Raw genomic sequence first — 17731 nt, 5'->3', positions numbered from 1 at the left:
ACACTTGCCTTCAATATATAAGCCATCTAATTCTTACGCTATATTGACAAGGGCGGGTTGGAGCTGTGAGTAGGCGTGGGATTTGTCACATATGGTTTAGGAGCCGACATATCTCTCCCCAATGCCGTACCGGGAGGCAAGGTCGGATGCAGAAAGCAGTGAAGGGCCAACTGCGTCCAAAAGCGATCGCACGGGCCGACATCCCGGGATGACTCGTTTGGTACCGACGCTCCAGCGCCGGTGTCTGGGAGGTACTGCGTTTTTTCTCTCTTGTTCAATTCTTCCGTCAGCGCATGCGCAAATGTTCTGGCTGATCGATACCTAGCCTACCAAAAAAAAAATTAATATGCTGTTTTTTTTTTTTTTTTAACCAGCCATTTACAATTTTCAGTTGATTTTGCCTTCAATATATAAGCCATCTAATTCTTACGCTATATTGACAAGGGCGGTTTGGAGCTGTGAGTAGGCGTGGGATTTGTCACATATGGTTTAGGGGCCGACATATCTCTCCCTCAATGCCGTACCGGGAGGCAAGGTCGGTAGCAGAAAGCAGTGAAGGGCCAACTGCGTCCAAAAGCGATCGCACGGGCCGAAATCCCGGGATGACTCGTTTGGTACGACGCTCCAGCGCCGGTGTCTGGAGGTACTGCGTTTTTCTCTCTTGTTCAAATATTCCCTCAGCGCATGCGCAAATGTTCTGGCTGATCGATACCTAGCCTACCAAAAAAAAATTAATATGCTGTTTTTTTTTTTTTTAACCAGCAATTGACATTTCAGTTGATTTTATGGGCATGAGCAAGGCAACTTAAGAAGCACAAGACTGGCCCTCATCGAATGGCTGAAGCGCGGCCAGAGGAAATGGTTTCTAGCCAGATACTTAGGAGTAGGCCTGGTGTGTGCTGGTAACTTAGATTTTGGATTTCTGAACAAGTTTTTATCATAGAAAATTCGCGACAAAGTTGTGCTTTCATTTCGCTGTAATTCTCGCGTCAAAGAAACTGTATAATAATGTAAATAAGAGAATAGCGATATTTATATTTGCAGATTACCTGTCCTGTTACTACGAAAGTCAAGCTCTACATCTCTATGCAATAAGCACATTCAAAATTTCCTCGTATTACTTGATAAAAGTATGTTTTTTTTGTTTTGTTTGTTTTTTTTTTTGAAGAAAGAGTTTTTCTGCTTATATGAAAAATACGTTTTCTCCTCCGTCCCCTTCTTATGCACTATCTTCGCGGAAATACATTCTGTCCCTCAATAAACCTGGAACAACCATTTATGGTCTTAGTTCTCTTTTTTCTTACGTATCAGCTAAGTTGCGGAATGCACTACCTGATTTTATCCGTAGCTATGAGTTTACTGGTTTGAAAAGAGAATCCAGGGACGCATTTTGTACAGCGGCTTTTCTTTTTAATGAATATATCTTTAAATATTATGTATTTACTAGGTATCTGTATATGCTATGTATTTTAGCTGTAAATGTAATGTCTCGGTAGATATTAGCTCCTGTGGTTAGCTTATTAAATAAAGCTTATGCCTGTATGTATGTTACCTTTAGTAGGGCGCGTGCGCATACTTTGTAATCTGCGACTCCAGTGCTTACCATATGACAGAGAAAATGACACTTGCCTTCAATATATAAGCCATCTAATTCTTACGCTATATTGACAAGGGCGGTTTGGAGCTGTGAGTAGGCGTGGGATTTGTCACATATGGTTTAGGGGCCGACATATCTCTCCCTCAATGCCGTACCGGGAGGCAAGGTCGGTAGCAGAAAGCAGTGAAGGGCCAACTGCGTCCAAAAGCGATCGCACGGGCCGAAATCCCGGGATGACTCGTTTGGTACGACGCTCCAGCGCCGGTGTCTGGAGGTACTGCGTTTTTCTCTCTTGTTCAAATATTCCCTCAGCGCATGCGCAAATGTTCTGGCTGATCGATACCTAGCCTACCAAAAAAAAAATTAATATGCTGTTTTTTTTTTTTTTAACCAGCAATTGACATTTCAGTTGATTTTATGGGCATGAGCAAGGCAACTTAAGAAGCACAAGACTGGCCCTCATCGAATGGCTGAAGCGCGGCCAGAGGAAATGGTTTCTAGCCAGATACTTAGGAGTAGGCCTGGTGTGTGCTGGTAACTTAGATTTTGGATTTCTGAACAAGTTTTTATCATAGAAAATTCGCGACAAAGTTGTGCTTTCATTTCGCTGTAATTCTCGCGTCAAAGAAACTGTATAATAATGTAAATAAGAGAATAGCGATATTTATATTTGCAGATTACCTGTCCTGTTACTACGAAAGTCAAGCTCTACATCTCTATGCAATAAGCACATTCAAAATTTCCTCGTATTACTTGATAAAAGTATGTTTTTTTTGTTTTGTTTGTTTTTTTTTTTGAAGAAAGAGTTTTTCTGCTTATATGAAAAATACGTTTTCTCCTCCGTCCCCTTCTTATGCACTATCTTCGCGGAAATACATTCTGTCCCTCAATAAACCTGGAACAACCATTTATGGTCTTAGTTCTCTTTTTTCTTACGTATCAGCTAAGTTGCGGAATGCACTACCTGATTTTATCCGTAGCTATGAGTTTACTGGTTTGAAAAGAGAATCCAGGGACGCATTTTGTACAGCGGCTTTTCTTTTTAATGAATATATCTTTAAATATTATGTATTTACTAGGTATCTGTATATGCTATGTATTTTAGCTGTAAATGTAATGTCTCGGTAGATATTAGCTCCTGTGGTTAGCTTATTAAATAAAGCTTATGCCTGTATGTATGTTACCTTTAGTAGGGCGCGTGCGCATACTTTGTAATCTGCGACTCCAGTGCTTACCATATGACAGAGAAAATGACACTTGCCTTCAATATATAAGCCATCTAATTCTTACGCTATATTGACAAGGGCGGTTTGGAGCTGTGAGTAGGCGTGGGATTTGTCACATATGGTTTAGGGGCCGACATATCTCTCCCTCAATGCCGTACCGGGAGGCAAGGTCGGTAGCAGAAAGCAGTGAAGGGCCAACTGCGTCCAAAAGCGATCGCACGGGCCGAAATCCCGGGATGACTCGTTTGGTACGACGCTCCAGCGCCGGTGTCTGGAGGTACTGCGTTTTTCTCTCTTGTTCAAATATTCCCTCAGCGCATGCGCAAATGTTCTGGCTGATCGATACCTAGCCTACCAAAAAAAAAATTAATATGCTGTTTTTTTTTTTTTTTAACCAGCAATTGACATTTCAGTTGATTTTATGGGCATGAGCAAGGCAACTTAAGAAGCACAAGACTGGCCCTCATCGAATGGCTGAAGCGCGGCCAGAGGAAATGGTTTCTAGCCAGATACTTAGGAGTAGGCCTGGTGTGTGCTGGTAACTTAGATTTTGGATTTCTGAACAAGTTTTTATCATAGAAAATTCGCGACAAAGTTGTGCTTTCATTTCGCTGTAATTCTCGCGTCAAAGAAACTGTATAATAATGTAAATAAGAGAATAGCGATATTTATATTTGCAGATTACCTGTCCTGTTACTACGAAAGTCAAGCTCTACATCTCTATGCAATAAGCGCATTCAAAATTTCCTCGTATTACTTGATAAAAGTATGTTTTTTTTGTTTTGTTTTTTTTTTTTGAAGAAAGGGTTTTTCTGCTTATATGAAAAATACGTTTTCTCCTCCGTCCCCTTCTTATGCACTATCTTCGCGGAAATACATTCTGTCCCTCAATAAACCTGGAACAACCATTTATGGTCTTAGTTCTCTTTTTTCTTACGTATCAGCTAAGTTGCGGAATGCACTACCTGATTTTATCCGTAGCTATGAGTTTACTGGTTTGAAAAGAGAATCCAGGGACGCATTTTGTACAGCGGCTTTTCTTTTTAATGAATATATCTTTAAATATTATGTATTTACTAGGTATCTGTATATGCTATGTATTTTAGCTGTAAATGTAATGTCTCGGTAGATATTAGCTCCTGTGGTTAGCTTATTAAATAAAGCTTATGCCTGTATGTATGTTACCTTTAGTAGGGCGCGTGCGCATACTTTGTAATCTGCGACTCCAGTGCTTACCATATGACAGAGAAAATGACACTTGCCTTCAATATATAAGCCATCTAATTCTTACGCTATATTGACAAGGGCGGTTTGGAGCTGTGAGTAGGCGTGGGATTTGTCACATATGGTTTAGGGGCCGACATATCTCTCCCTCAATGCCGTACCGGGAGGCAAGGTCGGTAGCAGAAAGCAGTGAAGGGCCAACTGCGTCCAAAAGCGATCGCACGGGCCGAAATCCCGGGATGACTCGTTTGGTACGACGCTCCAGCGCCGGTGTCTGGAGGTACTGCGTTTTTCTCTCTTGTTCAAATATTCCCTCAGCGCATGCGCAAATGTTCTGGCTGATCGATACCTAGCCTACCAAAAAAAAAATTAATATGCTGTTTTTTTTTTTTTTAACCAGCAATTGACATTTCAGTTGATTTTATGGGCATGAGCAAGGCAACTTAAGAAGCACAAGACTGGCCCTCATCGAATGGCTGAAGCGCGGCCAGAGGAAATGGTTTCTAGCCAGATACTTAGGAGTAGGCCTGGTGTGTGCTGGTAACTTAGATTTTGGATTTCTGAACAAGTTTTTATCATAGAAAATTCGCGACAAAGTTGTGCTTTCATTTCGCTGTAATTCTCGCGTCAAAGAAACTGTATAATAATGTAAATAAGAGAATAGCGATATTTATATTTGCAGATTACCTGTCCTGTTACTACGAAAGTCAAGCTCTACATCTCTATGCAATAAGCGCATTCAAAATTTCCTCGTATTACTTGATAAAAGTATGTTTTTTTCTTTTGTTTGTTTTTTTTTTTTTTGAAGAAAGGGTTTTTCTGCTTATATGAAAAATACGTTTTCTCCTCCGTCCCCTTCTTATGCACTATCTTCGCGGAAATACATTCTGTCCCTCAATAAACCTGGAACAACCATTTATGGTCTTAGTTCTCTTTTTTCTTACGTATCAGCTAAGTTGCGGAATGCACTACCTGATTTTATCCGTAGCTATGAGTTTACTGGTTTGAAAAGAGAATCCAGGGACGCATTTTGTACAGCGGCTTTTCTTTTTAATGAATATATCTTTAAATATTATGTATTTACTAGGTATCTGTATATGCTATGTATTTTAGCTGTAAGTGTAATGTCTTGGAAGATATTAGCTCCTGTGGTTAGCTTATTAAATGAAACTTATGCCTGTATGTATGTTACCTTTAGTAGGGCGCGTGCGCATACTTTGTAATCTGCGACTCCAGTGCTTACCATATGACAGAGAAAATGACACTTGCCTTCAATATATAAGCCATCTAATTCTTACGCTATATTGACAAGGGCGGTTTGGAGCTGTGAGTAGGCGTGGGATTTGTCACATATGGTTTAGGGGCCGACATATCTCTCCCTCAATGCCGTACCGGGAGGCAAGGTCGGTAGCAGAAAGCAGTGAAGGGCCAACTGCGTCCAAAAGCGATCGCACGGGCCGAATCCCGGAATGACTCGTTTGCTACGACGCTCCAGCGCCGGTGTCTGGAGGTAATGCGTTTTTCTCTCTTGTTCAAATATTCCCTCAGCGCATGCGCAAATGTTCTGGCTGATCGATACCTAGCCTACCAAAAAAAAAATTAATATGCTGTATTTTTTTTTTTTAACCAGCAATTGACATTTCAGTTGATTTTATGGGCATGAGCAAGGCAACTTAAGAAGCACAAGACTGGCCCTCATCGAATGGCTGAAGCGCGGCCAGAGGAAATGGTTTCTAGCCAGATACTTAGGAGTAGGCCTGGTGTGTGCTGGTAACTTAGATTTTGGATTTCTGAACAAGTTTTTATCATAGAAAATTCGCGACAAAGTTGTGCTTTCATTTCGCTGTAATTCTCGCGTCAAAGAAACTGTAAAATAATGTAAATAAGAGAATAGCGATATTTATATTTGCAGATTACCTGTCCTGTTACTACGAAAGTCAAGCTCTACATCTCTATGCAATAAGCGCATTCAAAATTTCCTCGTATTACTTGATAAAAGTATGTTTTTTTTGTTTTGTTTGTTTTTTTTTTTTGAAGAAAGGGTTTTTCTGCTTATATGAAAAATACGTTTTCTCCTCCGTCCCCTTCTTATGCACTATCTTCGCGGAAATACATTCTGTCCCTCAATAAACCTGGAACAACCATTTATGGTCTTAGTTCTCTTTTTTCTTACGTATCAGCTAAGTTGCGGAATGCACTACCTGATTTTATCCGTAGCTATGAGTTTACTGGTTTGAAAAGAGAATCCAGGGACGCATTTTGTACAGCGGCTTTTCTTTTTAATGAATATATCTTTAAATATTATGTATTTACTAGGTATCTGTATATGCTATGTATTTTAGCTGTAAATGTAATGTCTCGGTAGATATTAGCTCCTGTGGTTAGCTTATTAAATAAAGCTTATGCCTGTATGTATGTTACCTTTAGTAGGGCGCGTGCGCATACTTTGTAATCTGCGACTCCAGTGCTTACCATATGACAGAGAAAATGACACTTGCCTTCAATATATAAGCCATCTAATTCTTACGCTATATTGACAAGGGCGGTTTGGAGCTGTGAGTAGGCGTGGGATTTGTCACATATGGTTTAGGGGCCGACATATCTCTCCCTCAATGCCGTACCGGGAGGCAAGGTCGGTAGCAGAAAGCAGTGAAGGGCCAACTGCGTCCAAAAGCGATCGCACGGGCCGAAATCCCGGGATAACTCGTTTGGTACGACGCTCCAGCGCCGGTGTCTGGAGGTACTGCTTTTTTCTCTCTTGTTCAAATATTCCCTCAGCGCATGCGCAAATGTTCTGGCTGATCGATACGTAGCCTACCAAAAAAAAAATTAATATGCTGTTTTTTTTTTTTTTTAACCAGCAATTGACATTTCAGTTAATTTTTTGAGCATGAGCAAGACAACTTAAGAAGCACAAGACTTGCCTTCATCGAATGGCTGAAGCGCGGCCAGAGGAAATGGTTTCTAGCCAGATACTTAGGAGTAGGCCTGGTGTGTGCTGGTAACTTAGATTTTGGATTTCTGAACAAGTTTTTATCATAGAAAATTCGCGACAAAGTTGTGCTTTCATTTCGCTGTAATTCTCGCGTCAAAGAAACTGTAAAATAATGTAAATAAGAGAATAGCGATATTTATATTTGCAGATTACCTGTCCTGTTACTACGAAAGTCAAGCTCTACATCTCTATGCAATAAGCGCATTCAAAATTTCCTCGTATTACTTGATAAAAGTATGTTTTTTTTGTTTTGTTTGTTTTTTTTTTTTAAAGGGTTTTTCTGCTTATATGAAAAATACGTTTTCTCCTCCGTCCCCTTCTTATGCACTATCTTCGCGGAAATACATTCTGTCCCTCAATAAACCTGGAACAACCATTTATGGTCTTAGTTCTCTTTTTTCTTACGTATCAGCTAAGTTGCGGAATGCACTACCTGATTTTATCCGTAGCTATGAGTTTACTGGTTTGAAAAGAGAATCCAGGGACGCATTTTGTACAGCGGCTTTTCTTTTTAATGAATATATCTTTAAATATTATGTATTTACTAGGTATCTGTATATGCTATGTATTTTAGCTGTAAATGTAATGTCTCGGTAGATATTAGCTCCTGTGGTTAGCTTATTAAATAAAGCTTATGCCTGTTTGTATGTTACCTTTAGTAGGGCGCGTGCGCATACTTTGTAATCTGCGACTCCAGTGCTTACCATATGACAGAGAAAATGACACTTGCCTTCAATATATAAGCCATCTAATTCTTACGCTATATTGACAAGGGCGGTTTGGAGCTGTGAGTAGGCGTGGGATTTGTCACATATGGTTTAGGGGCCGACATATCTCTCCCTCAATGCCGTACCGGGAGGCAAGGTCGGTAGCAGAAAGCAGTGAAGGGCCAACTGCGTCCAAAAGCAATCGCACGGGCCGAAATCCCGGGATGACTCGTTTGGTACGACGCTCCAGCGCCGGTGTCTGGAGGTACTGCGTTTTTCTCTCTTGTTCAAATATTCCCTCAGCGCATGCGCAAATGTTCTGGCTGATCGATACCTAGCATACCAAAAAAAAAAATTAATATGCTGTTTTTTTTTTTTTTTTTAAACCAGCAATTGACATTTCAGTTGATTTTATGGGCATGAGCAAGGCAACTTAAGAAGCACAAGACTGGCCCTCATCGAATGGCTGAAGCGCGGCCAGAGGAAATGGTTTCTAGCCAGATACTTAGGAGCAGGCCTGGTGTGTGCTGGTAACTTAGATTTTGGATTTCTGAACAAGTTTTTATCATAGAAAATTCGCGACAAAGTTGTGCTTTCATTTCGCTATAATTCGCGCGTCAAAGAAACTGTATAATAATGTAAATAAGAGAATAGCGATATTTATATTTGCAGATTACCTGTCCTGTTACTACGAAAGTCAAGCTCTACATCTCTATGCAATAAGCACATTTAAAGTTTTCTCGTATTACTTGATAAAAGTATGTTTTTTTTGTTTTGTTTGTTTTTTTTTTGAAGAAAGAGTTTTTCTGCTTATATGAAAAATACGTTTTTTCCTCCGTCCCGTTCTTATGCACTATCTTCGCGCAAATACATTCTGTCCCTCAATAAACCTGGAACAACCCTTTATGGTCTTAGTTCTCTTTTTTCTTACGTATCAGCTAAGTTGCGGAATGCACTAGCTGATTTTATCCGTACCTATGAGTTTACTGGTTTGAAAAGAGAATCCAGGGACGCATTTTGTACAGCGGCTTTTCTTTTTAATGAATATATCTTTAAATATTATGTATTTACAAGGTATCTGTTTATGCTATGTATTTTAGCTGTAAATGTAATGTCTCGGAAGATATTAGCTCCTGTGGTTATTTGGAAATTCGAGATGATATAAAGCTTATGCCTGTATTTATGTTACCTTTAGTAAGGCGCATGCGCGCACTTTGTAATCTGCGACTCCAATGCTTACCATATGACAGGGAAAATGACACTTGCCTTTAATATATAAGCCATCTAATTCTTACGCTATATTGACAAGGGCGGTTTGGAGCTGTGAGTAGGCGTGGGATTTGTCACATATGGTTTAGGGGCCGACATATCTCTCCCTCAATGCCGTACCGGGAGGCAAGGTCGGTAGCAGAAAGCAGTGAAGGGCCAACTGCGTCCAAAAGCGATCGCACGGGCCGAAATCCCGGGATGACTCGTTTGGTACGACGCTCCAGCGCCGGTGTCTGGAGGTACTGCGTTTTTCTCTCTTGTTCAAATATTCCCTCAGCGCATGCGCAAATGTTCTGGCTGATCGATACCTAGCCTACCAAAAAAAAAATTAACATGCTGGTTTTTTTTTTTTTTTAACCAGCAATTGACATTTCAGTTGATTTTATGGGCATGAGCAAGGCAACTTAAGAAGCACAAGACTGGCCCTCATCGAATGGCTGAAGCGCGGCCAGAGGAAATGGTTTCTAGCCAGATACTTAGGAGTAGGCCTGGTGTGTGCTGGTAACTTAGATTTTGGATTTCTGAACAAGTTTTTATCATAGAAAATTCGCGACAAAGTTGTGCTTTCATTTCGCTGTAATTCGCGCGTCAAAGAAACTGTATAATAATGTAAATAAGAGAATAGCGATATTTATATTTGCAGATTACCTGTCCTGTTACTACGAAAGTCAAGCTCTACATCTCTATGCAATAAGCGCATTCAAAATTTCCTCGTATTACTTGATAAAAGTATGTTTTTTTTGTTTTGTTTTTTTTTTGAAGAAAGGGTTTTTCTGCTTGAAATTTGTCGATTCAACTTGAAAAAAGTTAACCTAACACTTTTCAAGTTTCTTACAAGACGCTAGCGCATGCGTTTCTCGTGACAGTTTCTCTTTAAGTTCGGATTTACATTGGGTGTGTTTACGTTTGTCAGTACCAGTCCCGCTCTGGAAGCGAATAATGTCAGCTGAAAAGAACGATATTTTCTTCTGTTCCTTGTTGTGTTATATTTTAACATTATCCTGTTCAGGTAGGTCTTGATATATTGGGCAAAATGAACACAACTCATTTCTTCCTTTTAAGGGGATCTTCTGGTCTTGGTAATGCTTTAGGTCACCTTTCACTTCCAAATCTCGTTTGTGGCCAGCTGCTCAACCGCTAGTTTTTTTTCTGAATGAACTCATTGTTGTTATTTGTTTTTTCAAATTTTGCATGTGGCATGGCGACAAAGTGTTGTGTTAATGAACGAACCGAAAGTGTGGCTAGTTTTAATTATTGCACGTTCTTTCTTTTCGACGCAAGTGCACACCACGAAAAGAGATCATAAACCCACGTCACTTTGTAGTAAACTTGTCTTACCCTTGTGAATCACTTACCAGGAAAAATTGAATGCATATGTGAAAATACAGTGTGCCAGGTAACACGTGGAAAATGTGTGTCATATTCTGGCTGCTTCACATTGCTCAAGGAACCAAGAGATAATGTCATGATGAAAGGATGCCTGGGAAATGTTATACACATGGAAATCATCTGCAAGCGTAAAACGGATTATCCAGTCATTTGTTGTCACACAAACTACTGCAATCAAAATATTACCATAGCTGCACTCCAACCAACAGAAAAGACAGGTATTTTATTAGGGTCCTTTAAAATCAATTGGGACTTATTTACATGTATGAAATATTTGATATTTTTTCATGTAAAGTACTGCTGCTACTTATCTAGTAGTATGGGATTCCTGTGGTTTCTTTTATTTGAACAGGATTCCTATTTGGCAGGGTTAATTAACAACCTTTACCTCCAATCCCATTAACTCATAGTTAATGCCATTAATGCCAAACAAGTTTACTCACCAATTGGGATTGCGGGGGGGGGCTCTCTACATTCACTAGAACATTGTCCCTTTCAACCCATTGATTCTTAGAAGTGAAGTGAGACTTAAGGTGCGTTCCTTTGGGATGATCCCAAAAAGTATCACTGATCCAAGATCACTTGGATAACAGTGCATCAAATAAGAACCAATAAATCCATAGTGGGAAAAGATTTTTCGTTTCCTTTGATGCACCATGATCCAAGTGCTCTTGGATCAGTGATACTTTTTCGGATCATCCCAAAGGAACGCACCCTTAATAGATTTTACCCTGTCTAATGCCAGACGATTTTTCTCGTTAAAGCAAGAATAATGCCGGGAAACAAACAAAGGAGCCTAGGTGACTTACAAGGGAAGCCAAATCATGCATTCATTGTGGGGTTGTCAGCTCTTCTTCCTTCCAAATTATGAAAGTATGGGGTTCCTGTGATCCTGTTGCCTTGTAAGCTCTGGCAGTAACATGTGGTCTGTGGTTCCCATGTCATTTTAGCTTTGCCAATGGCAGATCCCTTTGATGCCAATGGCATCAAGGGCTCTTAATGTGTAAAATGTAGACTGTTGGCAACTTGTTCTTGTGTGTTGGTGAAAGTACTTGTGATAAGGGCTACTCATAAACTGGGAGGGGAAGGGGGGGTTCTCGTCATAGCTTTTAGGGGTTAAAAAAGCAGTTTTGGTTTCTCTTAGCGTATTCAGCCTCAAAAGGTCCACGCCGGGAGCTTTAGCTGTACCTTTTAGGGTATTGAGCCAAAAAGTTATGACAGGAGACATTTGACAATTAACTATTTTTTAATTTTGTCTAATTAAAACCCCTAATTTGGTACCTCTTAGGGGTGAAAAAAAATTTCATGTCATGCCCACAAGACAGGATCCTGGTACCTCTTAGGGGTTCTTTTCAAAATTTCTAATGAGCACCCCTGTCCTGTTATATAGGAGTCCCCCCCCACCCCCCCCTCCTAGATAGGTAGTGGCTCGTCTCCTGCTCTTTTGCATTTTAGTTTGCAATGATTTTCTGTCACATGATGTCACGGCGTCCATGCTACTGTTAAACTAAAGAAACGATGTTAGTGCGTGAATTTACTCTTCCTGGGTTTGAACCTTATCTTTATGCAAAACATTGCTTTTGTTTTTATTAAAAACATGGCTGCTGAAACCATGATGTGGAAGAGTCTATAGCTTTGGTGTGTCTGTTTCATCTTGGCACTAGCCTGTAGATACAAAAGCTGTGGAGACTGATTTTCCTTTTCCTTTTAAAGGGTGCAAATATTTATTTATTCCTATGATTACGTCAACTGATGAAAATAGTCCATTTTACAGTTATGTGCTTAGTTACCTGGCCTATGAATGAAAGTGAGGCTAGAGATGACCTTGTTTAGAAAGAAACCTCATTGCTTTTCTTATGTAACTTCCAACTAATTAGCATGAGAACAACATCATTAACATAAGAAAAGCAGGGAGGGCTGTATCATAACAAGGTCAACACCAGCCTCACTTTCATTTAAAGGCCAGGTAACTAAGCAAATGACTGTAAAAAGGTCTTCTAATGTTTACTATAAATTTTATCAACATAATCTATTCTCCTTTATGATGTCCTTTCTATCCTTACACTAAGACCTTTGTAAAGATTTGGGAGATACTACCCTCTCTTCACGGCACTCTCAATAATTATTCAATTTATCTGTATAACAAATTTTGCTGCCTTGTGATTTTGCTTTTCTCTCTGCAGATGATACACCTACGATGACCACAACACATTTACATTTTGAAAACTTTTTTGTAATTACGGGTGCTCTGGCATTGTTTTTCCTTGCAGTGGTGTTTCTCTGTTGGTGGTAAGTAGCATTCAGAACTAAGAAAAGCGCATGACCTTGAAGCGTGTAACTTGCACCTCTTTTCCTTGGGACAAAGCTGGGGATTTTTTGGACACCCATTTTATGCCCAAATATGGACAAAAATAAGATCAAAGCAGCATGTGCGGGAAAATACATGAGCTACGCTATATCCAAATAAAGAAATTTTTTAACTAAAAAAAAAAAAAACAGCTCTTAACCAGAGTTAAATGCTTCAATGTCATTAGCTTCCAGATCTAGTTAATCCTCTCCTTGAGCTTTTTCAATGAAGAGCAAAGTCTTTTGTTACAAGATTATTATATTTTCTGTTCATTTAGTCACAACAGGCCACATCCTTTATCAGATATTGAGGCAGACGAGGATAGAAATTCAAACCAACGTCCTCCATGTACTGTACTTGACAGAGAAAAGCTCTGGGAACCAGGCTGCGCAAATGACTTGTCGGGCCAGAGTGGTGGACTTTCTCTTATTGTAAGTTGATTATTGGGAGAAATTAAAAGCTCACTTGTTTGCTATTTGAGTGATTTTATGCTGAGAATAATGATGCATGAGACATCCAAGCCAGTCAATGGAGTTAGTTGTAGTGCCAAAGGGGTATCAGGTCGTTTCGCCTGAAATCCGATTTGGCCAAGCCCTATTCGCCCAAAATAAGGTTGATTTGCCCGATTTTGGTAAATGGTCATATGATTCGTATCGACTGTGACTGCTTCATAATTGAAATCACTGATGCTTTCACTTTAAGAGAATCTCTTACTTATTCCAGAGAGAAGATTCAAAGTTAGAACTAGTATAAAACTACAAATTCTTTGATATTAATGTCATTTATTTTATTTATATTTGCCACACGAAACTTTACAATGATAAAATCAACCAGTAACAATATATATATACCTATACACATACATATATATACACATACACACACACACATACATATATATGCATACATATACACATATATCTATATATACATATTTTTTGAAAGTGTAGCGAAGATACCCAATAGAAGCTAAAAGCTTATTAACACTGGGCACCTCGATCGATACAGGAGATCGTGAAACAAAAAAATAATAATAAATAATAGCCGGTGGGCGAGTTTAATTTAGGGTCCTATCGAGAAGAAATTTTTTTAGTGAGGTCTTAAAGCTAGGATAATTGCTGGACAAGGTCAAATTACGAGGTAGGGAATTCCAAACCTTGGGACCTTGATGTAGGATCGTAAACTGCTTAATATTAGTTCTGCAGTAATGTGAACAGTAGTTGGCAGCATTCCGCGTATTATACGTATGAATTTGTTGATGAGTAGAGAAAAGATTGTCAAAAGTGTTAGGGAGTAAGTGATTATGATAAGAGTACATAAAACAAGCCACAAGGAAAGCATTTATGTTAAAGATGTCGAGGATGTTAAGGCTGTAAAACAAAGGTCCAGTATGAGCAAAATAATCAACTCCACCTATGATTCTAACGATACGTTTCTGCAGGAGAAGAAGCCTGTTTAAATTAGAGGGATAATTTGAGGACCATACAATATTGCAGTAGTTAAGATAGGGATATACATTCTGACACTTTTTCATGACAAGAGATTTCCCCCTCATAGTTCAACTTTTATTTTTTCATTTGTATGTGGTTTTATATCTTTAAGGTACAAAGGACAATTGCCAGGCAACTAACTCTCCTGGAGGCGATAGGTAGCGGAACATATGGCGAAGTGTGGCACGCAAGATGGCGAGACAGGGACGTGGCAGTCAAAGTATTCCTGTCACACTGTGAATCCTCTTGGAAGAGAGAAACAGAAATCTACCAGACAGTTTCTCTAAGACATGAGAGCATTCTCGGTTTTATAGCTTCGGACATAACTAGTGGAACAGATCAACAGACAAATATGTATATTATCACGGATTATCACCCATTTGGCTCGCTGTATGACTTCTTGAAATTCCATACCCTAAGCGCAGACATTATGACGAATCTCGCCTTGTCGGCTTCAAAAGGTCTGTCTCATCTTCATACCGAAATCCAGGGCACAATTGCAACCGGTAAGCCTGCTATGGCACATCGCGATATCAGTAGCAACAACATACTGGTGAAGGCAAATCTCACATGCTGTTTGGCGGACTTCGGACTCGCTGTTAGACACTCGTCGGAAACGGAAGAAGTTGACGTGACGCCGAATAGGATGGTGGGAACCCGGATATACATGGCGCCAGAAGTTTTAGGTGACACCATGAATTTTAGCAACATTGGCGCTTTCAAGATGGCGGATATTTATTCCTTTGGACTTGTGTTGTGGGAAATGAACAGGAGGTGTTGTTCAGATGGTAAGAATATTTTCCACTTGGCTTTATTAATGACCGTTTCGATAATCGGGACAGGATTTTCTATGTGATTGAGGAAAACGATTGTAAGACGATTTTCTCACTGCTCTTGGATCCAGATGTCTTAGAATTCCAATGCAAAAATAGTTTTACAAGATTATAACAGTTGCTTTTGGAAATATTTGTTGTAGCACCTGAAACGTCAGTTTAAAATTAATGCATTGCTTCACCATGTTTATCGAGGTCAATCAGCGCTATTTGCGTTGTTTGTTGCTAGGCCTGGGCGTACCTCGAAGGCCGAAGAACAGGGGTTCATAAACCTCGTTCCCAGGGTCTCTCTTCAACTCTTCCCATGGAGCAAGAAGAGAAACCCTGGGAACGACCTGCAAGTCCAGGGCTTGCACGTGCCTCTTCTTTATTTGCAGTCAGTTCAAAGAGAAAAGCAAAGCAATTACAATCACAATTTATTAAACTTATAGAGCGGGTTTCAATCGAGTGTCGTAAAACCAAAACCATAGGAATTACTTTGGCCAATCAAAAAGGACGGAGACAATCCAGTAAGCCAATCAAAACTCGAAGTAATTACACGTAGCCGACGCAAAGCGCGGGAAAATGTGCACGCTCGAGCCGCGATTGGTATTTGTTTCACTTCTGATTGGTTGAAAAAGTGGCGCAAGAACTGTGAACCAATCACTGAGAGAAGTAATGCAAAACCAAAGCAATTCGCTAATTACTTTCGACACTCAATTGAAAACCGCTCTATTGTGCAAATTATTAATATCGGCTATTTTCAATTGCGCATTACAATATTGATTACGTTAATTTCCTCGCCTCTTCTTTCGAGCTCTTTCCTGCTTTTTATCCCGTTGCTCGTCACTAATATGATTTCCTGCCAGAAAAACGCGGGTTGCCAAATGTAACGCTGCTGCCCGATTTCCCGCCAAATTTCCCGAACACTCCCGTCCCCAGAGACTGTCCTGCCTCCCCACCTCCACCCCGATGTTAGGGAGCTTACGAAACGACGACGCTACAAAACAATAGGTTTAGTGAGCAAAAACATGGCTCTGCACGCTCTGCACGTGCGTTCTACACATTCGTTCATTTCTTTGTCTCCTAAATGACGACGTGAAATGACCAAATTCAAGGTTCTGTGGAGGACGTTAGCACATGACGATGAATTTTTAGTTCTCTCTCTACACTTCCAACTCACTCATACCAGTTTAATTCCTCGACAGTTACTACACATTTTTAACGCAGAACTACATGAAATAGTTTCGTAGTGATATGAATACGGCGAACTCGTATTTTTAAATGAAGTCCTCGTAGCCGTCGTCGTCCTCGTTTCGTAAGCTCCCTAGTCTGTACGGGCGGACGGACGTACGTGACGTCATAACCGAAATTTCTTGCATTGATAGATTTCCCAAAAAATGTTATCCATGGTGGTCCGCTGGCGCGCTTGGCGCGCCTGAGCTCCCCTATAAAAGCGGTAAAATGCAGCAGAGCAGGCTTTAGTTTTATGTACAGACATAGATAAGTTTGAATCAAACCACACTCTTAAATTCTTGACGGGAGATGAGGGAGCTACATTAGCACTACCGACTTTTATATTATCAATATTCACTTTTGAAAGTTGCTGTCTAGTACCAATCAATAAAACTTCAGTCTTATCACTGTTCATCAAAAGCCGGTTACTAATAATCCAGTTCCTGATGGCATCAATGCAACGCTCCATGGCGGCAAGAGCATCTGACTCGTCTGTTTCCTCATTGGGTCGAAAGGAAACATGCAAATGAGTGTAACAACTGGGTGTCGTCCGCGTAAAAAGGTATTGACGGAAGATCGTCTTGGACAGCATCGATCAACGAACGCGAGTACATAGTAAACAGAAGCGGTCCAAGACAAGAGCCTTGAGGAACCCTGCAGCTGATATCATACCTCTCAGACAAGCAACCATGGACGGATATACGCTGACCACGTCCTGATAAGTACGACTTGAACCACTCAAGTGCTGTGCAATGATCAAATGGTTCCCAGTGAATCATAAAAGCAGCCACTAAACTTTCGGAACTTTCGGGGCTTGTGATTATTGAAATGAAATGCAGCAAACTTTGAAACGCGTTCTACTGTACCCTTGCTTTCGAGTCTTCTTTCACGCGTCTTCCTCGCGTGGCACCTCGCGTTTCCCCATATTTGCGATCCCAGTATATCTTTTGCTCCAGCGCAGGCTCTAAAAACTGTTATTACCTCTACAAGTTTAACTCCGCAGTGCCTCAGAGCTAACATGAATTTTACCTTTTTAGATACTGGTCTTTGCGAGGAATTTCAGAGACCGTACCTTGATCTGCTTCCTAGCGATCCGTCTTTTGAGGACGTGAAGAAAGTCGTCTTGACAGAAAGAAAGCGGCCATCAATTCCCACGAGGTGGGAAGAACATGAGGTTAGAACATCGTACAGGATTATTTGACGTTATTTAAGGTTCGACGAGAAAACACTACTTATTAAGTATACTGTTGATGGCAGAACTGGTGAGTGCAGAGTAGGCGCACTCCGAGACTAGAGTGGAAGAGCTTCCCTCAATTTATTCCGCACCCACCCCCCCCCCCCCCCACGAGCTTTTGACTCCTTCGACCTCCTTTGGCGTATTTCCACCCTCTATACTCCGTATATGATAAAAAATTAATTTGAAATTGTTCAGACAAAAC

The 17731-nt window shown here is 40.3% G+C and overlaps 1 protein-coding gene across 1 annotated transcript in view; it reads left to right on the top strand.

Annotated features, from left to right (window-relative positions):
• Nucleotides 1–11861: 11861 nt before the first annotated feature.
• The window catches only part of LOC138049797 (bone morphogenetic protein receptor type-1B-like), a 6675-nt gene continuing 805 nt past the window's right edge, over nucleotides 11862–17731 (top strand). Inside the window, exons 1-4 of the mRNA XM_068896226.1 lie at nucleotides 11862–12696; nucleotides 13032–13185; nucleotides 14357–15032; nucleotides 17330–17466. Of these exons, the coding sequence (XP_068752327.1) occupies nucleotides 12605–12696; nucleotides 13032–13185; nucleotides 14357–15032; nucleotides 17330–17466 (1059 nt within the window). The 5' untranslated portion in view covers nucleotides 11862–12604. The remainder of the gene's footprint in view (nucleotides 12697–13031; nucleotides 13186–14356; nucleotides 15033–17329; nucleotides 17467–17731) is intronic.

The sequence above is a fragment of the Montipora capricornis genome, chromosome 5 (assembly GCF_036669925.1).
Source record: "Montipora capricornis isolate CH-2021 chromosome 5, ASM3666992v2, whole genome shotgun sequence".
Classification (NCBI taxonomy): Eukaryota; Metazoa; Cnidaria; class Anthozoa; order Scleractinia; family Acroporidae; genus Montipora; species Montipora capricornis.
This window is presented reverse-complemented; position numbering and strand designations above follow the sequence as displayed.